The sequence below is a fragment of the Vidua chalybeata genome, chromosome 3 (genome assembly GCF_026979565.1).
Source record: "Vidua chalybeata isolate OUT-0048 chromosome 3, bVidCha1 merged haplotype, whole genome shotgun sequence".
NCBI lineage: Eukaryota > Metazoa > Chordata > Aves > Passeriformes > Viduidae > Vidua > Vidua chalybeata.
The window spans coordinates 91647341-91674596 of record NC_071532.1 but is presented as its reverse complement, the minus strand read 5'-3'; the positions used below and the strand labels follow the sequence as shown (position 1 = coordinate 91674596).

General features: G+C 34.7%; 1 protein-coding gene across 1 annotated transcript in view; it reads right to left on the bottom strand.

The window, feature by feature from the left end:
• Nucleotides 1-27256, bottom strand: part of CSMD1 (CUB and Sushi multiple domains 1) — a 1092714-nt gene that overhangs the window by 360649 nt on the left and 704809 nt on the right. The window contains exon 7 of the mRNA XM_053939637.1: nucleotides 19934-20011. Within this exon, the coding sequence (XP_053795612.1) occupies nucleotides 19934-20011 (78 nt within the window). The remainder of the gene's footprint in view (nucleotides 1-19933; nucleotides 20012-27256) is intronic.

Genomic DNA, 27256 nt, shown 5'->3' with positions numbered 1-27256 from the left:
TAAAAAAGTAGAAGGCTGTAAAACTTTGCCTCTGACTCTCAGCTTCAAACCAGCAACTAAAGGCAGCATTAGATGGGAGAATATCCCAATTCTTTTAAAAAAGAAAGAGAGCTTTAAACATCATCTCAGAATACTTTTGGTCTGTTTTGACCTTACTGTTTTGGATTAAAAAGTATTGCTATTTCTCACAGTTCACATCACTATCTTTAGTGGCAAGTAGCTATGACCATGTAAAAGGAAGACACTGTGACCTTCCCTCAAAGTTACACAATGATCCAAGTTTCAGAATTGTCTCCTTGTTAATTCAGCACCTCCAGAACATATCTTTCAGAACAGCAATCTTAGTGACTTAGTACACAGGTAGGAGAGCTTTTATTACCCACACTGGTCTCATTTTATTTTGGTTTCTCTTCATTAATTGCAAATATACAACAGAAACAGTTCTGCTCCACGGAAATGCACTAAACCTCCCACTGAGCACAATGATTCAATGTAATTTTGAAATTACAGCACTGTTACACATTTTTCTGTAATAACATGTAGTACTCAAAGGCAAAGGACAAATATTATTGACGAAAGCCAGATGCAGGATCAAAACTAGAAAGAAAATGCAGGAGGTTGAAAACTACTAGAGATCTTTGTATTTTCAGGCAATGTTAGATTATTGACCCTATTCATTGGCTGCTGAAGAAATCCCTACACAAACTGTCATTTCATGATAGGACAAGGTAAAGTGATTTTCCCCAATGAATAATCATCTCTCAACACTACACACACTAGCTTTACATAGATCAAAACTTTTCATGGTTACAGATGGAGGAAAGCCATTTTTCAAATAAAATAAACTCAGCATTTTCAATGACTGATCACAGTTAAGAGATAACCTATCAAAGTACAGAAATCATTCCACAATTTGCTTTTCAGTAAAATAGTTTGACTGTACTAGATACCAGCATAGTTTTTCAATGACACTGCATCCTAAAGTCTCAAGTACTATACTATGGCCTAGAATATTAAAATTGCCAAGAACAAAAACTCGGAATCACCATACGTTTGACTATAGCTTGATTCAAACCTATAAAAATATTTTATAATTTTATTACATACATTTTGCATAAAATATACATGATATTTATATAACATTATAAATAACACATATAAATGAAAATTACATGTTATGTTTGGAGAGAGAGCAAAAAAATAGAACTTTCTCTTCACACCTCTCTATGTTTAAAATGTTGCTGTCAGATACAAGTGACTACAGTATACCTATTCTTGCATTTTTCTAACTTGTAAAAGTATCTAAAGGCATAAAATGTGACAGGAATAAAAGAAGGTCCATTACATAGATGAGAAAAAAAAAAACCTATTACAACTCACTTTTATTTGCTATTCTGCAGATAAAACCAATGAAATTTAACATTCTTGTTAAAGACTATAAATTTTAATTTGTTAAATACCTAGAGAAACTTCTAAATAACCTCAGGGAGGAAGAAAAGAAAAAGTAATTTTCTTTAACATAGTTGGACAAATTATACTTTTTAGCTATATAAGCTTTTAGTAAATTAAGATAAAGAATTATAAATTGTTCCTTCATGAGTTTTGATAACTGGGTTCAATTACTTTTCATTCACTAAGCAAATAGAAGGCATTGAAAATACTAGAAGATTTCATTAGTATTTACAACTATCATTCTTTGAAACTCATAATATGCTGTTTTAAATGGTAACTCTTTAGGCAGCATACTTTTTTTCTTGTACTTTTATCATTCTCTTCTTGTACTGAAGAGAATTTTTCCTTAAATTTCTCATTCTTTGATTTTTCTCAGTGTTTTTAAAGCTATGGTTTCCCAAGGTTCTTCAAAGGCTTCTTCAAAGAAAAGAAGCAACAAAGGTTGTCAACTCAACCATAGCACTAAATCCAGTCATTTTTTGAATACTTCCAGGGATGGTGACTCCACTACTTCCCTGGGAAACCCTTTCCAATGCCTAAATTCTCTTTCAGTGTGGAAATTATTCCTGATATTCAACCTGAACCCCTGGCACAGCTTGAGGCCTCTTGTCCCAGCACTGGTTGCCTAGGAGAAGAGACTGACTCCCACCTGGCTCCAGCCTCCTTTCAGGAAGTTGTGGAGAGTGATATAGTCTCTCCTGAGCCTCCTTTTCTCCAGGTTAAACACCCCCAGCTCCCTCAGCTGCTCCTCATAGGACTCATTCTCTGGATATATCATCAGCCTTGTTTCACTTGTCTGGACACACTCTGCTATTTTTGATACAAGTCAGAATGTCATTTGCCTTATGTGCCACCTGGGCAGACACTAGCTCATGTTCAGCTGGCTGAAGACTAGCAGCCCCAGATCCTTTTCTGCCAGGCAGCTTTGCTAGCCACTCTGTCTCCAGCCTGTAGTACTGCAGGGGTTGTTGTAACACAAGTGCATGACTGGTACTTGGCTTTGTTGAACCTCAGACTGTTGGTCCAGACTGTTCAGACCCCTCAGTCAACACTCCAGCCCAATATGGTGTTGTCTGCAAAGCACTTGATCCTCTCATACAGATAATCAATGAAGATATTAAACAGGACTGGCCTTGATACTAAACCCTGGGGATACCACTTGTGACTGGCCACCAGCACAGGACTATGACAACATTAAACTGAATGATCCAAATTGGCTTGAACAGAACTCAGGGACAAAAGAGATCACAAAAATAGATGAAAAATGTCTTCATATATGTCTTTATTAAGAAACTAACACAGTGAGATTAGTCAGCATGAAACAAGATAATCTCTTATTTAACCATGGCCAAGCAGTTCTGGGACAGGTAGACCAGGATTCAACCTCAGAGTGACCATCACAAAACTGTGGCTGATGCTTCCAAGACAGTAGATTATTTTCACAGGAAAAAAACAAAAAATAAGCAAGAAAGAATAAGAGAAAGAAAAAAAGCAATGACTTTTGAGTGCATCTTAGAAGATGCACAGATCAGGGGATGGAAATGCAAAATAAATTCTTGTCTGAGCCTGATAACAGGAACAGGTAAAAGAAAACATACAAACAAACAAAATCCAGCAAACACTGTTCCATGAAAAAATATCAAATCCTACAGAAAAACAAAAACAAAAACAAACAAACCAAAAAAGACCCCAAACCCACCAACCAAACAGCCAACCAAAAAGAAGGAAAAAAACTACACAAAAAAAAAGAACAACTAAAAAACCCTAAAAAAATCCTAGACACAAAACAACACCCCACAGATCATAAAAATGATTTTACATCAATTTCTGTGAAGCTTTGCTTGAGATAAGACCAAAAATATTCAAAAGCTGTCAAAAATGTAAATAAATTCAAACCTTAACAGAAAAAGCTCCTTCATCTCCTTCAAAATAGTTTATTTGAAGTAATCCATGTGATAAAATTAAATATGTTGAATTCTTGAAACTCTATTAGAGTGCCTCTAGAAGTTTACAGCTAGGAAGAAATACAAAGCAACTTGTAATTAACCTCTGGATCCACTTCATTTTATGCTTGTTCAGAGAGTGTAGGAAAAAAAAAAGTTAAGTTTCAGTTATCTTGGTGAAAAAATTTACTCTTACCACATATGCAAGATTTAAAATCAGTTTCTGTTTCTCATGCATTGAAAAAGGCTTATGGTATTTGTAGTTGTTTGTTATAGAGCTCAATCTTCACCCTGACAGGCAGTGCTATGACCAGGAAATCACACCAGATTTAACTACAGGGGTTTTATAATGAGTTATCTTTGGTTGGCACAAAAAATTATCTTGTGTTTCCCACCAATGTTTGTTACCGAATTGCAGCAAACAGAACAAGGTAACAGGGTTGTCCCAAAAAATGCATGGCATAACCATTGTACATCTATATATTGTCATCCTCCTTGTGTGAGCCTTTTAACAGGATAAAGGAGAATTTCAACAAAAGAAATTTTAAGTCTTATACCATAAAGAAAATTTGAACTTTGATTTTCCTAAGTTTACATTTAGGCTTTGCTTTGGTAAAATATGCAATTGATTTAAAATATTAAAACGGATGAATTACAAGTACAGTAATTAATGTTACATGTCATGAACATCTGGATTTGGATTATACCAGGTATCTTTTAATCTTAATTAATTTGTGTAAGATTTTCTCAAAGATAAAAAAAAAAAATTTCCCTAAATTGGACAAATCATGTCTGCAAAGACTTTTGATGAGATATTTGCCATGATGCAAGTGCACCAAGTCAGCTGAATGTGTGGTTTGACCCAAAAGCATTAAGGATTTCTTAGCACAGTGCTACATTCACAATTCAACTCCATGCTTCTGAATCAGAACTGGCATTCCAGCTAACCTGGAGGACAAACATAAAGAGATGATACAGATATAAATCCTAAAGCAGCCTTTAGAATCCAATTCTGGAATCAAATTCAGGCACTGCTTCATTGCAATTCAAACATGAAGCACCTCCCAATTATTTAAAACGCTAAGCTGCTTCCTAAGGTTCTGGAAAGTTTCTTTACAGTAATTCAGTGATGGTGCAACCCATCTTAATATTTGCTTATAACATTTTGAAAATTTTGTCTAAGGCTAATTCTTGAACAATCATTAAATTTTCAGGGATGCCATCCAAGTAAGAATGACCCTTACTGCAACCCCTACAAAGAATCAGGAGTTCTGCACTTGCAGCCCCAAAGTTTCCACTTCTGGGAAAAACAAATCTGAAAAAAAAACCTGTAACAAGCATTTTTTCTGACACAGAAATTATTATTACAGAAATTACTCATGTTGCATTTCAAAGGTGAACCACTACACATTGGGATAGCAACTTAACATTGATCTGCTCTCTTTTCTCAATTTTCTATGAACCAAACCAAAATTGTTAAGGTGAGTGTTTGATACAGAAAAAGTAAACCAAGGTGTTTTGACATTCATGTTATGTCACAGAAGGTAGTATTTTTCACTTCTTGTAAAGGGAGACTTCTTATTTAGAGCAGGGAAAAATTACTCAGTTTTTTGCCTCTGACTTGCTCAGATACCTGTAATTGCCTTTGTAGCTAGTAGGCTCCTAAAAATTCTGAAATTATTAAAAAAAAACAACCAAACTTCCAAATTCCTTACCACTTGGTCAGAAAATTAGAACTGAATGGCTCCAACCTGCTGGTTAGGGCATTCTCTCAGGAGGAGGGGCACCAAAATCTTTTGTTCCTCTCTAATATGTTGTTAAATAAATATCTTTATGGCAATTTGAACAAATTATGCAAGAAAACCTAAATTATTACTCTGTAACATACTATGTTCCAAGACACAGTACAATCAAAATTGGAAAATTTCAGTTTGATCAAAATTAATAGTCAAACTGTAGTACATGCACATCACTATGATCATTTGAACTCTGCAACCCAAAAAAAATCATCACAAAGGCCTAAGAAATTCTTATGACCCACAAGTTAAAGTTATCATTATGCAAACAAATCTTTTTTACTTAAACAACATTAATAGGAGATATTTGAAGTAATTTTTGATCTTTTAAATTCTGTGAAAGGGCTCTAATATCAGGTTTTTTTACTTGTTCATAACTATTTTTACTCCTTATATATTTAACACAAGGATCCATTATATGACTGTCACAAAATAGCACTTTCTTTAGTCTCCCCTGTTGAACATAGCTTTGGTGTAGAAACTGGTGCTGTACATGTAACATCAATTTTGCCAACCTTTTTCTGTTATAAGACATGGGCTAACAGAGATCCCACTAAAATATTGTCAAAAATTAGGCATGTGAACTACAACATCAATTTTTGGTCTTAACCTCTCAATTAATAATTTTCTTCTATTTTGCCATCTTTCTCAGAAGTGCTCAATATTGTGAAGAATGTAAATATATGCATTTAAGAAAAGACTTATTGCTGCCAGATTACTTTCTTTAAACTATAATTTCTACACAGGTATCAGATGGGAGATTTTGTTTTGCTTTGGTTTGGGTTTTTTTTTGGGGGGGGGGGTGGGAGTGTTGTGAGGTTTTTTTTTTCTCTGTTGTAAACATGCTGTGAATCTTTGATGCAATTGCTATTGTATTGAAGAACTGAACCTGCTCTTCTCTGCTTTGTGACAAGGGTATAACTGTGAGAAACAAGGGACACATATTTTGTACTGATATTGCATGTACATTGTTTCATGAGGTCCCAAAAGCCCTTTCTTTAGGATTCAAAGTTGTTGCTTTTCTTCAGCTAAACAGTTACAGGTAATGGTGTGCAGCCCTTTGTCTATGGGGAATTCTAGATAGCTATACAACCATTCAAGCCATTATAGTTAAACTTTTATGAGGATTTTTTTCTAGTTAAAATACTGTGAAATGGAATTCGATAAGGTCTTTTTTTTTCCCTTTTTTAAAAAGGCCAGAAGATAAAGCACTTTAATAATTAATTTCTGAGATATATCTATGAATAATATTTGTTTCATTTGAATTTATTTGGAAAATAAAATTCAAGATATTCAAGATATAGCTGATTATAATGTGACAGACAGGGCTACTCAATGCTCTCCAGCCGAAGCCCCTGTATACTGGCCTCTGTAAATTTCACAAATTAATTAATATTTTAGATAGAATTTTAGTTTAGTTTTTTTTTTTTTCAAAGTCAAAGCCTTAGCACAACCAATTTAATCAACCATCATTTTAGAATGATGTCAGAGGAAAATAATTTTTTAATGTTAAAAACTACTTTTTCCACATACTTCTTAGAAGTGATTCTGCTCTTTGTTATTATGCAAATTGAACCTTTAAAACAGAAGAGGATTTGACCTTTAACTGTCCTGTAAAAGATATTTTGATCTTTTTTTCTTTTTTTCTGTGTCCATGAAGAGCCAATCATATAGTCCATGTGCTAAACCTATTCATATGACCACTTTTACAGCTTTTAAATATTAACAACTATAATTACCTTTTAGTACTCTGTGTATTACTTGATGACATCCCACCAGTATTAAAGCTAATCCTGCTACCCCCCTAATCCAGGGGAATTTGTTACCCAGCAGTGTTGTTTGCAAAGGGTGAGAGAACACAGCAGGGGCTCAGGAGGCATCCACAATTCTAGTTGAGCCTCTGTCAATTAAAGTGCATTCAGCCTCTATTGTACAGACAAAAGAAATACAAAAAAATTATCTGATTGTTAAGGGAGAGCAAGATAATGTGTAACTGTATGACAGTTTAAATTGTATAATAATACACAACTTCCTCAACAAAACTTTCATTTTTTCTATATAAGAAATGAAAGATAAAAGAAAATACTGTAACTCTATTGTTCCTTGAAACACAGATTACCTATACCATGAGCTAGGACCACTGACAGGCATGGAGAAAACATTCCCAACAATATGAAAAATTAGGACTAAGCTTGGACTTTTGTCAAAACCATTTTTGTAATATTACGTGAATATATTTTTGTGAGAAAGGAGTTGTAAGTTATTTTAAAAGTATAAGGCTTTAACAAAAACAATGTCACTCATTGAGATGTTCTTCCTACTTTTTATGAGGGAAAATCACTACACTTTTCCTACATATCTATGATAATCATGATGTTGTTATAAAAAAGTGTCAAGAGAAAGAGGACTAAAATATTTACTGTTAGACAGAATAGTCATCTTAGAAATGCAGTAAGCCATAGGAATGCAAATAATCCAATAGGACTGCTATATTTGTATTTAGCGTGTATAATACATTAATATAGAATATAAAATATCTGCTACAGTACTGGAGAATTCCAAAACCATAATCCAATTCCAGCTAATGGGGCAGATTTGTCTCTTCTCCTTTTGCCAAGAATTTTTTCTTATGAGCTTTAATTACCTGGTGTGCAGCAGATGGGCTCTTTTTATTAGTTGGTAGAGAACAGCATTTTAAGCATGAAGTGTTAATAAGCTTGCTGTTAGAGCAAATTGTGTCACATCCCTTTAACATCTCTTTCGCTCTAATTTTCATCCAAAAGGTTTTGTCATCTGAATTACACACAATTGTTGTCTGAACTAAAAATAATTTTTCTGCTTTTACATTTTACTGTTAAGGAAAGTTTCCTGTCTGACCATACAGGAGCCACACTCTGGCAGTCACACTCCCACCACCAGAGACTTTCATGGCAGGGACTGAAGCCCCTTCACGGCAGGCAGCTCCAGTGATCTGACAGGTTCCTGTTTCTCTCCCTGCACACCCCACTCTCACACAGTCAGATGACGTTTTCTCACCAGTTCAACCCCTGGCTTCCCACAGCAGAGTCTCAGACCTGGATCCTTAAAATAATTTAATCATGGTGCATCAACAGAACAACAGCTGGAGCAAGTGCCTCTGAGGGGGGACCCCGGAAAAAGGGAACCCCAGGGCTTTTATACCCTCACAGGCCAAGCTCTGGACTCTTCCAGCAGAGTCTTCAACTCTTGCCATGTCTCTGAGTGTCTGGTCCCCTGGCTGGGCCACAGGTCCCCATGCCCTTTATTTGCAAAGTTTATTTGCCCAGTTTTTGGGCTCCAAAACCAGAGCTCCACCTGCAGCTCAAGCTGCATCTTGCTCACCTGCTACTGGCACTGAATGGATTCCTCAATATTTGCTATATTAATTTTTTCACCAAGAGAGGCTTTCTCCTTATCTATACCCCCTGTTACCTCCAGCTTAAATGTATTGTTCAGAAAGCTTATGAGTGCTTCTCCCATATAATGTCAGCAGGAGGCAGGAAAACTCAAAAAGAGAACAGAATTGCAGGAGGCAACTTCTGCCAACAATATGAGTGTCAAAGAGTCTACTGAAGAGTTTGCACTAATCAAAGAATGTGTAAGAATAAGCAGCAAAGAAGGCAAAAGAGAGTGTATTCTCTTACACCAGGACACACTGAAACAAATTAAGTGACTGTTTACTAGGGAGAATGATGGGAGTTTGGACCTTGTAGATATGTTTGTATACCTATGTGTGAAAATTATATACATATGAAAGCTTGTACATCTAAGTGAGGAAATAATTCAAACACTAGACTTCTGATTGCAGCAAAGTATCCTGTGCCTACACAGTTAGCTCACACTAGCTTTTATTTTACTTTTATTAAATTCTAAATAGAACTATCCAACAAAATGAGCAGTCTTTCCTTATGTTCTATATATATGTTTTATCCTTATATATGCTTTATTCCTTATATTCTATATATTTGCTTTATCAGTTCCCTCAAAAGCTGTATTTTGAGTTCCCACACCTTTAGCTGATAAATGTCTGTGACACTCATCCTGAATATATCAGTCATTGGGAATATTTCAGATCATCAGTGAGGTTGCATTGATTGAAGATTGATTGCAAAGATTGAAGTAGTAATGTCTAAATATGTATTTTAGGGAAAGGACTTCAGTGGATGGCAAAACAGGAATAAAGAACAGGTAAATATTATTGGCAATATTCTATGCAGAGTTGATGTTTTCAATTGTTTTAAAGTTGCTCAGAAATGTATTTTTTTATTTTTTTATTTCACTTGTACATAACTATCAAACAGAGGCAGTTGGGGCTTAAATTTTCTTTTTTAGGCATCTGCTTTAGATTTCTTTATTCTTGTTTTAATGATATTAAATTGAAAAAATTGTTCATTCATCTCATTCAGTTTTGAGAGAGCCACAAAGAAAACACAGTTCTTCACACTAAAAAAAATAAAATGTTTTAAAAAATTCACTTTTTCCATGGGAATGTATTAGCACCACCTTCAAAACTCATATTTGTTGCAAAAGTGACCTTTGTGTCAAAGATATGCGTTTTGCTCTTCCATAATCTAGTAAAAATGGCCAAATAGGAGTCCTTTGGAAAACAGTAATTCAAGATGATTGAAATAAACAAGCTTAAGCAATACATCCCAAATACCCACCAAATTTAACAAAACCTAAGACTCTGAAGTGTGATGTGCCTGTAGAAATCTCCACTTCTAGCAATCAATTAATATCCAGAGAACTAATCTTTCCTTGCACAGTCATCTACTCTTTTTCTTCCAGACCTTCCTGAGTGGGAACCCAGTGCCTGATTCAAATGCAGAGGGAACAAGATTTGGATTTAAATGGCAACAGTCAGACAGTTTGAAAGTAATGACAGAATTTCAAAAGAAAGGGGTGAAAAGAGTATGAAAAAAAAAAAAGAGTGAGATAGCTAGAAAAAGCCTGAACACTGTATAAACACTGCTCAATGACAGCCACAACTCTGATGTTTTATCAACATTATTTTGGTCCCAAATATGAAACACAGAATCATATGGGCTGCTCTGAACAAAACTAAAATGCAGTACATATAGTAAGACAAAAAGCAATGGCTTCTTGAATAAGAACTGAAAGACTGAAAAACAGAAAAAAAAATTTCTAGTAAACCTGACTGAAATTTAGGGCATTATCTGTTTTTTATAACAACAGTGGTGTGGTATTCAAGCTCTGCCTCACCAAAATGTCTCATGCTCCGTCAAACCAAGCCCATCTTACACATTAGCACTTCTCCTTGAGGACTACACTATCATTTATTGTTTTTAAGTGCTTTTGAACTTTCATACTCTAAATTGTGGATTAAGTTTTTAGTATATTCCATAGATACAACAGAGTAATACACAGCAGATGGCACTGCTTCATGCTATATTTTTAATCTCAATGTAAGTGCTTTTCATTTTAGCCTCTGATGTTCTGGACTGCAGATGCACATTTGCAGACTACTGAAAACCAGGTCTGGTAGAATTGAGAAAGGAACGTACTTCTCAGTACAAACCAGGTTTACCATATGACTTCAAACACATGAAAGAAAAGCTGATATGTCAATAAAAAGTTGCTTCTTTAATAAAATAATATATGCCACATAAAATGCTGGTTTAGAGAAGCCAGCTGTTTTGCTCTTGTTAATTTGTTAATTCACTGACTTTATAGCTCCTCTAGCAGAGGCATTGAGCTTCATAGTTCAGTTCAAAAGCATTAAACTAGGAAAGATATGCATATTTTTTTTGACACATCTTTTGCTTATGCAGGAGAACCTCTTTCATGTTAGAATCCTGAAGCAGAAAATACTGTGACAGTGAAGACAGAAATCAAACAAGTGCTTGTATTATCAGAAACTATGTGGACTTTGAGATAAACTTATTTCCTGATGCCATCATGTGTATTAAAACTAACATGCATATTAAAACATCATGGATATTAAAACTTAAAACTTTGATATATGAAAAAATGATCTTGTCACTCTTACCAGAGTTCAGATGGCTTGTATGTTAGAAGCATACATATGAGCCAGAGCACCACACCTACAGTCCCTTCTCTTTCAAGTATGCCAATGTAAATCAGAAAACTTAGCCAGATACTTTGGAATTTTTCAGGACTTTCCTTTGCATTTTTTTTTTTTTAATAAGTAGCTGAGTAACCTTACTGCTTGCTTGCTTGTTTGTTTAAGAACAAACAATTTGTTCTATTGATTTCAGTGGCAGAACATATGCTGAATAATCCCCTCCCCCTAGCAACTAGTCCTTTCCTGCCAAAAGTAAGTCAATGTATTTATTTCCATTTAAATTCCTTCTTGTTGTGTTTGTTCCCATTCCAAAAATATTTCAAGCTCCCAAATGAACATTATTGAGGAAACTAATATACAATGTTGCATAAAATTTTACTTCCCTTTTCCAGGTGAAGAAGGAGTAGTGGACACAAATTGCTCTGAAGGTCATAAAATAGCTGTCACTGAACAAAACTTCCCTGTTCCAAACATATATGACACTGGTCCTTTCACAGTTCTGCTCCGAAGAGCTGTAGGAATAGACACATTCCGGTGTGACAGGCTAAAAACAGACAGTGAGATACTGCACCAACACAGTGAAATTATTTTCCAGTGTTTTGTGATGTAGATAACATATTCCAGAAAAAGAAAATAGTCAAAGACCTTTTATCAAATTCTGAAGATATTCTTCCACAATGAGGATTTAGAAGACCAGGATCTCAACACATACACAAGTTCAGTATGAGCCTCTGCAGAAAGTGGAACTCTTGCAGGAGATGGGAAGTCTCTGATTCTTCCAAAGGACTTAACAGTAAGAGTGTCTGTATTCTGCAGCATACCTTCACTGCATAGACCAGTGTCATACCTCTTTCTTTAATTAAAGCTGTTTCCATGTTTTTTATGTTCTAGAAATCTGAATTCACCCATCCACAAATTCTGAATACCTTAATAATTTAATTACATTATTTGAATCTACACAGACTTCATTTTGCCAGCCTATTTACTGCCCACATCTATATTTTAACAGAGCTGTATATAGAACTTTAGCCAAGGAAATTATATAAAAGTTATATTTATATTTTGCATGAATATTTAATTTATATAGAATTGTAATTGCTGAAAGCAAGTTGCTTATTTTTAAACCTTTGACTTTGAAAATAACAGAATTGAATGTCAGTTTAGCCTACAGTATGAACATTCACTTTGAATAATCAGTAACATTCTATAATTGTATATGAAAATTAGTTAATGGCAGTTTCAGCTTCCTAGCTGGATAATAATTCATTTTAACCACCCATAATTCAATCAGATTGCACCTTGTTTTACATATTTTAATAGAAGCTTTCTTCTGGTTATTTCACAAATTATATATGCAAATTATGTATTAAATAATTGATGAAGCACCTTGTTTTCCTTGTAGCTATAAGGGATGCTTTTCTTCACAAATATATTTAGTCAGTAGTTTTTTTCCCAGCAAGATTTTTGCATAGTATTTTAAAAGATATTTAAACTCCTGCCGTGATGAGGGCTTATTTAGAAACACCAAGTATAATTTAGTAATCTGATTTATGAAGCCATTTATACAAAATAGTGAAATAGCATTGTAGAAGAATTTCATTGCATAGGGATACTAATCTTCTCTGAAAATCCCAAACTCTGTAACTCTTGGGAAACTCTGTACTATTACACTCTATGATAGGACAAAGTATATCAGGGTAATTAGCCTTCCTATTTTATTAATGCTTTATAAACAGTTAGAGGTTAATGCTGCAGTTATTTTTCCTACTGCCCAATTTCATACCATAATACTCGGTAACAAAGGGAAATAGAGTCATTAATCTTTCACTAGGTATGTGGTAAATGGTGTAATGGAATATTAAGTATTATGCATTATTTACAATTATATGTATGTATGTATGTATGTAAGTAGGTATACATAGACATATATAACAAGGACATTTTAATTTTAAATATTCCAGGATTGATCCCTTCACCTGTTGTATGAAAGTGCCAGTGTTTTAAACGTTACTTCCCTCTTTTCTTTAACTGAACAATTAACATGTGCTTAAGTGTTTCTGTAAAAAGACTTTTTGAAATAAAATTGGATACTGGCAGGCAGTCTAGACCCACAGGATCTTAGATACTTAAGCCTTGTGTTTCCTAACCTGGTAAGTACAACATTAGTAAGTTATAAACAATCCTTTCTCTCATTTGAAGACATGCACAATATAAATACAAATTTGAAAAAAATACTCTCTTTTTCAAGCTGTGAGATTTGAACAAATGAAAAATAACGTTCATGATTGAAAAGGCTGGGAAGCTCATGATACTGTGTGGACACTTTAAAATTAGAATAATTTCAGTGCCTGTAAATTAATATAACACAATACAACACATAAGCACAGAGTAATATCCCCTGACAACACTGAGATCTTCAGTGAAAACTCCTACAGAAACTAGTGAGAAAGAGGTACCTTTGTATCGATCTTAGAACTCAACAGTCTTCCCCTGAAGAATCTCAGTCTTAAAGGGATGTATTTCAAAAGCCTCCATTTTCCTCATGAAAGAAAGGATATATCTGCTACTGAACACAGAAAATGCTGAAGAGATGCTCACTAAAGGTCTGAAAAAAGCTGCAGATGAAGCCTGTCAGTTTTCACCCTTGTGTTGCAATGCTTCATGAAGAGACTGGGAAACACCAGTCTTTGAAATGCAGTAGATTTGTAAATGGAAATCCTAATTTCCACAATTAGAAATTTCTCTTTTTAAAGGACATAAAGTAGATAACACTATAAAATACAATGCTAATGAGTTTTCCTTCCAGAAATTAGTAAAGTATGTCTCTTAATATACTGGCATTCTTCTCTTGTCTTGTTCAAAACACCTGCAAACACTACTGAGTGCCCCAGAATAAAAGCCCAAAAGATGCCAACATTTTCCCATTTGCTTTACTTGTGTTAGCTGGCAGAGAGACCAATTAAAAAGAGAGATTTATGTTACATTTATTTCTCCAGTGCTTTTAAATTAATTCTTCTTGAAAGGGCACAGGCCTTTGGAATTCTGCAGAACAAATCTACTTTCTAGCAGATTTCTTTTTAAAAAAAACTGATAGAGTCTCTCTACTTTATTGTAATTCTTGTATTTTGTTTCTATCACTATTTTTTAAATACAGGTTTCACATAATATTTTAAATATTCAAAGCAAAAAATAGACTGAATATTGAGAGCACTTAGGCATACAATATCCAAACCCAGGATCTTTTGATATGAACTGCCTGCAATTACTTGGGTAGCTAGCTTTGTATCATGTTTATTGGTGATCAATCCCATCACTGATACAAAGTTTCTTAAATTAATGCAAGCATGAGATGCTATATTTAATTAATGTAAATTAATGTAGATTAGAGCATAGTTTTAAAGAATGAGAGAGATTTGATGTTGTATAGTTGGGATTTTTTAAAATGTGAAACTGACATCTATCAGAACAATGAATATTTAACAGTATTTTTATCATTATTTGATTCTGACACAGCATGTAATAAATAGCATGTAAGACCCAAATTCACTAAGAAATGGTTTTTCACATGTGAAGACTCAACACAATACAAGCACAAAAAAAAATCCAGAATTTTTAGTGGAAAATTTTCTATGACATGTGCATTTTGAAATTAATAATATGGAACTCTTACATAGGTTTTCAGTGATCCTAAAATAATTTTGGAAAAATATACTAAAAACTTATTAAATAAGATATTTTGGGAAAAATTTTATAAGATAACCTAAATTTGAGTATAATAACCAGAAATTGGTATTTATATCAAGAGGAGATATAAATGTCAATTTTAAAATGTAGTAAGTAGCAATAATTTTTCCTTTTATATCTGAAACTTGTCATGACCTTCAGTGGTTGTCATATGTTTGTTAGGTTGATTGCACATTGGTTTGCAACTGATTTCTAGGTATTGATCTAGTGATCAAAATATAAAAGTACTTATAGAAATTGATTTTTGCTAAGGTATAAGAACAAAACAGTCAGAAAATTGTGCTATTAAATGCAACTATTTAGTCCAATATTGTCCTTCTTAGGAAAATACTCTTTCATTAAATGAAGAACAAAATTTGACTAGTCTCCATATTGCTTCTGTGGAAGTACATTTACCAGTAGTCAGACATCAAGAAGATGAAATTGTCAGTTTATTTAAAATGTGAGGAATATATTGGTAAGCAACAAATTTTCATCCTAAAATTTTTAACTTTATGTTACAATGTCCTAAGCCATTTTTCTCAGTTACCCAACAACAAAATAAATAATTACTGCTGTCATTCTTTCTTACACAGAATTAGCAACGTAATCCCATTTTGGTATTAATCACTATAGTTTCAAGAGCATGTGCCATTAATTCAACTTAATGTGTTGCAACCAATCAATACTTAGTCTGTAAACTCATTTGTTCTTTGGCTCTACATCACAAAAATAATTGTTGTAAAGTAGCTCTTTTTATCATATTCAGGGTGAAGAACTGTTTAGGTAAACTCTGTAACTCAAGTTTCAGAGGATGAATTAATTTTCCATTAAAAATCATGATCTTCAAAGTATTTAACTTGGGTTTTCCTAGTATCCTAAAATCCATTTTCAAATAATACTACAGAAGCCTGAAATTGCTTTTGTGAAATATAAGAGTTTTTTACTTAGTGAATAATTACAGAATTTGCACTTCATAAAACACAGTCGTTTACATGCACGATTTTGCACAGTGACGTTAGGTTGCTCAATATTCAGTAATTACTACGAAATGCTGACATGGTTCAATATGAATGCCATATTTTTAAAAGAATGACTCTGTCTGTTAATCTCTGTCACTGTTTCAGACTGTGGACATTCCCTGCAGTTTGCTGTGTCATGTGGCAAGCGACTTGCCACACTGCATTTTGACATGAGCAAACTCAGGAAATCAGCTCTCCCAGGCACTTCATTGTCACTGCTGCCTTCCCCTCCTAGCATCACTACACTGGCAGATTTGCACACATTACATAAACTGTATAATCATTTGCAGTTTTCACCTGATATGATGTGTCTCACCTCACTGAACTTCCTTGGCATTTACTGTGAGCTTGAGGCATTCCTGTGCTTTGTCCTCCTGCTGGTGAGGAGGTGTGGAAGTGTGAGGCTGCCCTGTAGGAGGGTGGTGCTCTCCTGCTCCCCCAGCAGGAGGGTGGTGGCACTAGGGGCCTCTGGGGCAGTCTCCTTTCCTAACCCTTCTCTGTTTCTGGGCTGCAGAAGGCACAAAGATTTGCAGAGGTGCCAATTAGCAGGTCTGCAGTTACGGCCCTACCTTCCCAATATTCTGTGAGCTGCTGTCCTGAAGACCTATATTCACTTGTTATCCTTTGCACATAGCATGACTAGCAGTAACTGTCTGGTATGTAGACTTTAAGAGATAAAATACAAGGATCTTCTATTTGACTAAAAAATGAGATCTTTATAAGGACTATGGCTACCCAATTTTGGTCTGTCCTTGTAGCTCGCTTCATTTGGGCTCTCCTCTTGGATGTACAGGATTCTCAGGCACAAACTCTGCTGTAGAGGTAATGCTCAAGATGTTTAGAGATGATAATCACCCTCTGACAGATTTGCTGAACAGAAATCATGCCATGAAAATACTCATACAAGAGACAGCAATAAGAACTTTATTTTTATTTTATCAGTCATGATGCAAACTATAGTCATAGCAGTTTTAGAAAAGGCCAAAGCTATTAGGGACACAGAGTCTGCAGGTTTTCATGTTAGAATGAGTGATGACAGCAAGATGGATCTTTGGGAATATAGCATACATATCAGAATGATAACAAAAGGGGGTAGGCAACTAATCAGATGGACACCAACAGATGCAATTGGATTTGCTTTCCCTAACCAGTTTCACAAAATACAACTCTACCCTTGCTCCTCTGAGAGATCAGCTTCAGATGACCAAGGGTAAATATACTGACTGGATTTGGCCAGTGTTTGTGGCAGCTCAAGCACTTAGAGCCATGAAAATTGCCTGTCCCATGTGCCTTTGCCCAGTTTACTCTTTCACACCTTTGCCAAGTGCAAGGTATGAATGAACCAGGACCATATTTTATTTCACTTATCTTTCCCATCCTTTTCCCATTTCCTTGAATAATTTAATTACAATTCAACTGCATCTGGCTCACTGTTAAAGGGTACTGCCTATCAGGACTATCTCGTAAAAAACGAACTTGATATGTTTCCTTTGGATGTACCAAAGAAGAAAAAATAAACAAAACCACCAAAAAACCACCAACCCATCAAAAAAAAAAAAAAAAAACCAAAAAAAAACCAAACAAAAAAAAACCAAACACACAAAAAACCCCAACCCCATGAAAACAAACAAACAAAATCCCCCAAAACCAACTAAAAACACTGCCAAAAATCCCACATAAAAACCCAAAGCAAAACAAAAAACAACAGCAAAGCCCTCTTGTTTCCCTCCGGAGTGCTACAATATATAATGAATTTTCTTTCCAATATAGAGGCACCTTCATCTGAAAGCCTTTGCTACCTGACTCTTTATAAAGGATGGCAGATGTGAAAGAAAGTGTCCCGGAATCCAGGCAGCTCCAAAAGGAGGAGAGTGAGCTATGACTGTACACCACTGAAATACTGAAATACCATTCTGCATTCCTCGAGGAATTATCAGTAATGTTATTATCATTGGTAATACTGGTAACATTTTTTACATAAATCTAAAAAGACTGGTGTGAAATGCTTTTTGAACCAGCTGCTTGCAGGTTCTGCTTGGGAGGAAGAGCTGTGGGGAAGCTACAGGTCCTGGGATGCACAGTATATGCTCTCACAGCATTTGTCGTGATGATATTTGCATTCCATTTACCCCCCATAAGCCAAAAAGCCAAAACTAAGCTTTCTGCTTTATAGAGAGAGAATATTAAAAAGATCTAACATACAAAAATAGTGAGAGGTGTTGGTATATAATGTATCTTTTTAAAAAAATATTCTAATTGGCATCAAATTATGATATCCATTCTTGTAACTTCTCAGGAGACAAATCCCCAATTATCTTTTCTGTCTGATTAAGTACAAGTAAGATAAATGGTTAAATACTTAAAGCTTACATCAGAAAGAGCATCAAAATTCATTTGAATCCAACTTATTGTATTTTAATATTATAATTTAAAAAATATTTATATATTTGAAAGTAATGGTATTAATAAAAATGCGCTACTTAGATTTATATTGGAAAGTCAGACATGATAATAAGGTTTTACAAGTCAAAACATAAAGAAAAAAAGACAATTTTCATTTGAGGTAAACAACAGACTTCTATATAATAATTTCTTCCATAGCCTGTCTTACTTCCACTTTCTGTAACTACATGTGCTGTTTGACAGCATGTGCTCTGAGACCATAAGTAGAGATCACACAGCTCCCAGAAATAACTTATAAATAATGAAATAATCACCCATTCAGATACAGACACCAAAGAGATGGATCAACTTTTTCTGCTACACCTTGCATAAAAAGGTCCTATTGAGTGCCACATCATCAATGTGCAATATTTAAAGCAGAAAATTGTCATGCCTCTTTTGTTCCAGTGAGCATACCAAAAACTCACTTTGCATTAAAAAATGCATGACAGAAACACAGAGAAAAAAACATATCCTCTAGACATCAGCTTTCAAGACACTTATTCTGTCTGCACTTGCAGATTACACATGAGGCAAACACAGCATAGGTTTTGCTTCATTAAGTTCACTGTTATTACATAAGGAATTAATTTATCTGAATACATCTCATCCATTACATTAACACTTTTAATGAGTTTTGTGTGAATGCTGGCCTAACCTCTGGCTTTTTTGGTTTGGGTTTTTTTCTTGGGAGGGGGAGCTAAGGGGCTCTCAGCTTTCAAAATTCAAAAATATCCTCTTTTTCTCAATTCAAGGCTGGCCTAATTAATGGAGAAAGAGCTCTCAGGATATTAGTCAGATTGCCAGTTCAGAGAAAGTGATGCTCAAAAAAACTAACAACCTCATAGTCCCATAGGTAGCATTTTGATTTTAGCTTTACACTTTACACAGGTGTAAAGGGACCAAACAGATGTCATTCCAGAGTGCACTACGCATGCAATGAGGGAAGTTGATGTTGTGACCTCCATCTTCTTGAGAAGCTGGGAACTACATCAGTTTTTAACCCCTGCTGTGCAAGACTGGAAGGAGGTGGTCACCAGACAGTGTGACAAGATGAGGAAAGAATTTAGCTATGATATTGAATGAGGGGAAGAAAAAAGATCACAAAATATAAATTTAGATACAGAAATTCTCAGATGCCTTCACTGTCCCCAGTACTAAACTGACGAAGTCTATATGGTACTGTTTTGCCTGGATTTCCTAACTTGCCATGTGTCTCTGAATTTTAAATAATCCAATATACAAAAATACTGCAATATATAAAATGCAGGGGGGTTTCTACATACCATCTTTTTCAGAGTTTAGATCACCATATTCTGCTTTCTACCCTCAGTACAGTATTATAAGTGGGGTTCTGATTCAGTGAAAATTGAAAGCATAATTACCATTTTATAACCATAGCATCCCAACATCTCTCTCTTTGATTTGTATATTCACAAGAATTCCAGAAGATATATGCAGTTACTAAAAATAAGGGTATAAACAACTTACAGACAGAATTTTTGTGGTTGCTGTCTTTGCTGGGCAACATCTTGACTCCTCTTGATTTCAGTTCAATTGCTTTTTTTACTGAGAAGACAAGAAAACAAAGAGAAATTAATTCTTTATTAAACCTCATTAAAAGGACATACAGCTGTAAAATCATGCATTAAAATAATACAAAGCTATATAGGAAACCTACAGCAGACTGAAATAACTGCAGCTTCAGTTATAATGCAAATAAATTTTTGGCTTTATTTATTTTTACAAAAATACAACCATGTCCTTTTTAAACATATATTATCAGGATTAACAATATTTTTAATTCAAGTTTCTTTATGTTCAAAGAAAAGACCAGCCTGTCCTAATTGCAGGTATGGATTTCTTGTGTTTGCTATTCTATATAAGAAAATCTTAAACATTTAAAAAAAAATTATTTCTTACATAGAATATACAGAACATTATCTACACATATTCAAGGACTACAAGCTTTCAATGTGATATTCACACCTGCTTTTGTTTGATTCACTTTTCATCAGGAGACATGTTTTTAGTTCTGTTTCCCAATGAGATTAACACAGTGTGATACATTATTTGGCTCGCCTAAACCCTTTTGAATCTACAGGGCAATTTCAACTGAATTAGAAAGAAGAAAGAGAGTAAGAGCTCTCACAGGGGCAAAGTTTTGTGAGAAAGAACAGATGCATCAGAGGTTTAATATCTTTTTTCTCTGTTTAGTCAGCTGAATGTCTGATAAACTCCCAGCCTATCCCTATTAAGTAGTTTGGGCACCATAGGTGGGATCAGGAGCCAAGTAGGAAGAGACATGAGAAGACAGCGGTGCAGCTATACATTAAGGAAGACACAGGGTAGAATTTTATTGTAATGGTAAGAGAAAAGGATAGAAATATAGGACACCTTCACAGGATATTAATTAGTTCTGTGGGAACAAGTTGAGCAATGGAAAGTAAAATCAGATGTAGAAAATAATTGTGGAACAAGCATGAACAATTCAAAACTATTGTGTCAAAAAACAATAGAAATTGCAAAATAGCTGATGACTGACTGTACCAGAATGCTAATGACAACATCAAGATGCATTTCAGTTACCAAAAATTACAAAAACCTGTAATCCTTCTCTGATTTATATTAAATATTTTTTCCTAGACCTTGCAGGGGCTACTAATCTCAAAATGCACTTATTTATCCGAGATACAAACAGAAACAAGAATTCAACTCAAATATCTTGAGGTCGGGATTGAAGGCACTTGAGATGGTGTTCCAAGTTTGGACTCAGGTGTTTATTATTTCTTATCAGTGAAACAGTCTCACAACCATGAGTTAGGCAGCTTTTCATTAGCAAGGCACAAAATGGCTAACTAACTCTTGTTACAAGGTCTTTTAAAACTAAACTACCCAATTAAGAAAGGACACCTAGATTATTTTCCTTTTTAACCCAATAACTGATCCCCTGAAGCCCACAATGCGGACCTTTCTGTCCAATCACAAAACATCACCCAAATCCATGAACAAGAAGGAAGAAGAAGGTAAAGAAGAAAAACCTGTCTCCACCCTAAAACCTCCATCTTGCTTCATATTTATTTCTATATTCTAAAACCCCAAACTCCAAGTTTTCCACCCTGTGATATTACTCACTTCTAACCAACTACATACCAAGTAATCCCAGTACTATCAATCAATTTTTAAAATCTTCTCCACAGCCTCAGGTCAAATGCAGTGTTCTCTTGTGGGTCTGTGCTTTTCAGCACAGAAAGTCTAAAATTCTCAACATTCAGGATTCCAACACAAACATTTCTTATATGGCAGCAATTAGTAGCCCACAGTAAATAAATTCATACTACAGAATGTAAGTTATACTTTTTGTCATTACATGGTATAAATGGTATAAATTTTATAATTACTACACTATGCACTGATCTGTATGTAAATATTTCTAAGAAGTGAAGTGGTAGAAAGCAAGTTATCTTTAAACATTGCCTTAAAAATCATTATTCCATTGTGTTTATTTCTGTATTGTAACATCAGAGCGAAGGTGGCTTTTCTTGACTACTGAAATTGAGCAAGTACTGCAGAAAGTACATTCTGTGCATGTGCAAGTGCAGTCATTCATGCCTAAACGTGGAAAACAGGTGTTCAAATGATGAAAGATGATTGAAACACAATTGTAGCTGAACAGTATGAAATGGTTATGATAGCAGTGTGGTGTTTTCTTCTAAGGCAGGAACTGTACATCATACAGAGACTTAAGAGCAGACAATATTATCACCAATGCCTTTTGGAAGGGCAAATTCATGGATATGGTTTTATTTGGATTAGTTTTCAGACTTAGGTACGAAAATCTCCATCAAGTTCCACCTTATGTTCAGTTTTTCAGGCTGTGTAACAAGTCTGTTAAAATTATTCCATATTTAATGGGAAATGAACAACACAGTTCTTGCAGAGAATATTTGGAATATTGTCTAAGTTGTGGCCCCTCTGCCAGCATGATTTTCTCAATTCATTAATATCATTATGTAAAACATGTGAGCAGTTCTTTGAGGATTCAGAACCCATATTGCTTACATGGATGAGTAATAAAAACATTGCGTTATTAGGCAATGGACAGAAAAAAAGAACTATATTTTCCTTCTTCTCTTTGTGCTGTGACTATTTTAGAGTAAAAATTACAATCATCACTCAAATTCCTTGTGACATTTCACTCTTAAGGGCATTTGTTATACATATTTGAAGCACACTTCATGTGAATGAAGAAAAATTATACTCATGAGCTTTATTTGAAATACAAAGATCACAAATTTAAACAGGATGTTTTGACTTAATATATGAAAAGCTTTTTGACTGTCATGCACTGAAACGGGTCCTGCAGTTTCTATCTTTGGATTTTTTTCAGATGTCAAGAAAAAGGCATTCTGTATCTTACTGAAAGGACATTAGGGAGGGGATGCACAAAACTTAAGATCAGTCCTCTAAATGTATGTTTTATAAAGAGAAATAGCTCTCTCAAGGGGGTAATTCATCCCCTTCTAAGATAGACACAATGAATCCTCCTCTGGAGATGCCTTTTTCTCTCCACGAAAGATAACAGAAGCATACAATACTTGCTGAAGCTAGATCCCTACATTTTAGACAGTAAACATTATGTGGAACGAGTCTTTATGGCTGTAAAACTTTAACAGTCAAATGTAGTTATCTGGAAGACATATGGATCCAAGAGGTTAAATAGGATAATTTGATATATAAAAAGCAAACTTTTGCCTCTTTTATACTTTGAGTGTGTAAGTTTTTGCATGTGCCCTATATGGTGTTTTATTGTAGTTTTAAAAGGCATTAAGCAAGCATAGTTCCTAAAATAAAAACTATTCAACATCTGAAAAAGAAACAGAGACTACTGCACACTGTGGTTCGAGTGAACCAGTTCAACTCCTCCTGTAAATAAAAGAAATACTCTAAATTGGACGTTTTATAACAATTTAAGTCCCATTTGAATAACTTTTCTGAGACACTTCTCTGTAACTTCCTCCTTGCACCTTCATTAGAAAGATTTTCCTGATTTCAAAGATGATTTTCCATTTAACAGCACAAAAAGAGGAATGGGTTTACATTAATAATGTCAGAATTGAACAACACTTTCACTCTTTAAAGTGATTACTTTTAAAAATTTGCATAGCCTTCTTCTGGCTTCACTTAAACATTCAGTTAAGCTTACTGAATTAGCTCACTTCACCTTTTCTGTTCATCATAGCTTCAAGAGTCTTTTGGAGACAAGTTACTTATTCAGGGAGGAGGGCAGAGAGCTGAGTGCTGGAAGTCCGCGACAATCTTATCAGACTACTGGAAATCACCAGTGGTATTCCTTTTTTCTTTACTATAGCTGAAATAAACTAAGCCATGGAAGGAATATATGCCTGGTCTTACCTGATTGGATCATGAAACTATAACTTTCAGGTGTAAATCTTCATTCAAATCTACTGTGATTTTCTTGCAGCTCTTAGTTTCTGACATATCTGAACATGTGTGAAGAAAATACATTTTACCCCAAACTTTGGTGACATAATATGTTTTTCCCCAATTACCCAAATACATGAGTATCTTGCTGATTTTTCTTCCTGCATGAAATAACCTCCAAGATCTCAAATACTGGCTACTACTCAAAGCTAAAATATTCTGACATCATCTGTTGGTCAGAGCAGCTTCCTCAAGCTGCTCTGCTGCTGCTCTGCTGAGTTCAGCTCTTGGCTGCCCTTCACTGCAGATATTTCCTAAGTACAGATATTTGAAGGTGAAGAGAAACAGCATATTGCCCAATATCTGGTGAGCACAAGAAGCACCTTTCCTGTCCAGACTGAAGCTCTATGTCACTATAAGGAACATATCTAGATATACTTGAATGGTTCTCTGGTTTTGTTACAGTACAGGAAGAACCCCAATATTTTCAGTATTTTTTATGTATGATACATATGTTTTAACAACACTTACACTTGGCTTCAAATATTTTGTAGAGTTCAGTAAAAAAGTGATGTGTTTTCAAGAAGATTCATAAGATTATTCTTGAATTTAGTGAATTTATCTCAGTACAGTGAAGAATTAATCGATTTCCTTTTGCTTTAGTTTCACTGTTCTGATTTTCTTCAATTTGAGTAATCCTGTTGTAAAACAATGTGTTTTCTTAATTCAGATTGAAGAGTCTGCTTCAGTGCTCTGTTTGCTTTGTCCTGGTGCCTAATCTTTCCACATTCTCCCCCAAAGTCATCATTATGAGAATAGTACCAGTACCTTAGGCCCTGGAATAAATAACCTACAGTTTCACATTTGGCAGCATCAGTGTTCTCTCCGGATTATACTTGTGAACTAAGCTTTTCTTTCTTATTACTCAGAGTCATGTGGGATCAGTAAACAGTTTGTTATCTGTTTCTAGGTTTTCTTCTGCTTCACTATGGCCTGTTGTACTATGAATTTTTTCTAAAAGTTTAGTATTTATGAGAATAACATAAAAGCAATCCTTCTCATTCTTACTATTCACTTCAGTTTATGAAGGGAATTCTATAATAATTTTGTTGATAAAACAAGATCCCACATTCAATAACCTGGGAGCATCCTAAGAAGCTTTTCCTCTCAGCTGCCCACTTGACTTTTCACAGAAGCATCACAGCCTTCCGTAGAATCTCTAGTTTAAAACAGCTCATTGGAATAGTCCATCCCTTTTCTCTTTATTCCTTGCCTGAAGAGTATTCCATCTAATACACTCTACCAGTGTTTCTGTCTCTAACAGCTTTCAAAATCTTCCCTACTAATCGGTATTATAACTCTGGAGAGCTTCACAGCAGGCACAAATGTTTCTCCTTTATGGCTACCTGTAAAAGCTGTAGGTTCGTGATCAGTTGGCTTCCTTGTTCCATCAATTCAGCAAAGTACTACCTGTCACTATCAGACCTTCCACCTGCTCCCTGTGCTGGAAATCTCTGCATGCAGTACTAGTGAATAAATGGCATCAAGATAAATTGGTGTCACAATAGATTTTTACACAAATCTTTCTCATTCTATTTGTATAAGCTGACGCAGGTTCTGCAGGTTTAAAAAGAAGCACAGCCATTTGTTTTCCATTAACCTTCTCTATGTCTCCTAGCTGGCCCCTTGCCCTGATGGACTGCCTTAGCTACTTTGTGCTTTCAGTGTATGATGTATCATAATAAAACCAGTCCAACAGGCATCAAGTCTTCAGTGACTGCAGATATTCTCCATATTTCTGGAAAATTGTATCAATACAATTTAGTCTATGAATATACAGTATAGAGTGAGATAATAATAGAGTTACAGAACACACTGGGTAGTAGTGTGTAGGAACTGTCTCTAAAAATAAATCATAAAATGAGAACCACTCAGTTCCTTGTTCGAATGCCACTTCAACCATAGTTTTTTAAATACTCTTAACTTCTGAGGAGGTAACACCATGCCAAGCAATGGCTGAAGTCTGAATGGCTGTTGCTAAATTGGCATCTTCTTAGCACTGAGATCATGAGACAGTTATGTCTGAGCCTTTTTAGCAATATTTTACTAGACACTTAAGAAATAAGTATTACTGTGGCAGTACTGGACTATATAAGTGGTTCTATTAAACACAGAAAAGAATGGTCAAGAAAGATGGTGGATTATCTCCTTGTTGATGTTTTCATATCAAGACTGGTTTACTCTCTTGATAATAAAATTTAACAAAATATAACTTTTTGTCTCAGGACCCTTTAAAGGAAAAATCTACTCAGCATCACTTAAGAGCTAGAAAATAACAGGTTTTTCTGGCTCTTGATGTTATCAATTGCTTTTACTAATTTTCTTTCTAAATTTACTCTAAGTAACATTTCTAAATGAAATCACTGACTAAAAGTATCATGCATCAAGGAAACACTGCAAATTCTTTTCACTTATTTAAAACATCATTTCTAGGATTTTAAAGAATATGTAGAAAGGACAGGCATTTATAGGCAGACTTTGTGAATCACGAAAATTCATAGAAAGAATTAAAATTGCAAGTTGATTTACATTATTTCACTCATGGTTTTCCATTAGCATATATTTATTTCAGCAGCCTCTATTATATTCATTGTTTGACTTAAGGATTATCTGTTAAATCCTGATATACTGAATATAGTTAAACACAATAGATAGATAACTTCTGATACAGAATTATCAAAATACCTAATACCTTCTTGAACCTCTCTGAAAACTTGCCAAAAATAGAATACTTTATTTGAAATGCTCTGCAACAGAGGCCCGAGTTACTGCAAAAGTAAAAAAGTAAACATAGCCATTAATCATGTTTTACTTTGGAAGCTTTCTTATTCTGTTCTATTTCTAGGAAATTTGAAATAAATATTTAACTTAAGCAGATCAGTTTTAGCTGTATAGCTAAAGATATTCTGGGGTTCTTTCCTCCTAAAAAGAAAACAAAAAAATATTTTAAAAAACCCTTCTATTGTTCTGGCAATAAGGAAAATCTAAACAGGCATACTGTACATGCTGTAAAAAGGCAAAAGAGCAGGGGAATCTTCATGACACCTTTTAAATCATTCTGTGTACATTGAAAAGCTTTGTTTCTGGGAAGTGCCAAGTTTTCATCTCTTAGTTAGCCTGTAAATGATAATTCACCTCTGGGAAATTTACACATTTATGGAGCACTGGCATAAGATAAATCATATGCTCTGCAACTCCCACTGAATATGCAAAGGGAATTAATGTATTAGCATAGGTGAGGGTAGAGGACTTAAAAAAAAAAAAAAAAAAAGATGTTCATAACTGAATGACTGTAACATCTTTCCCCCT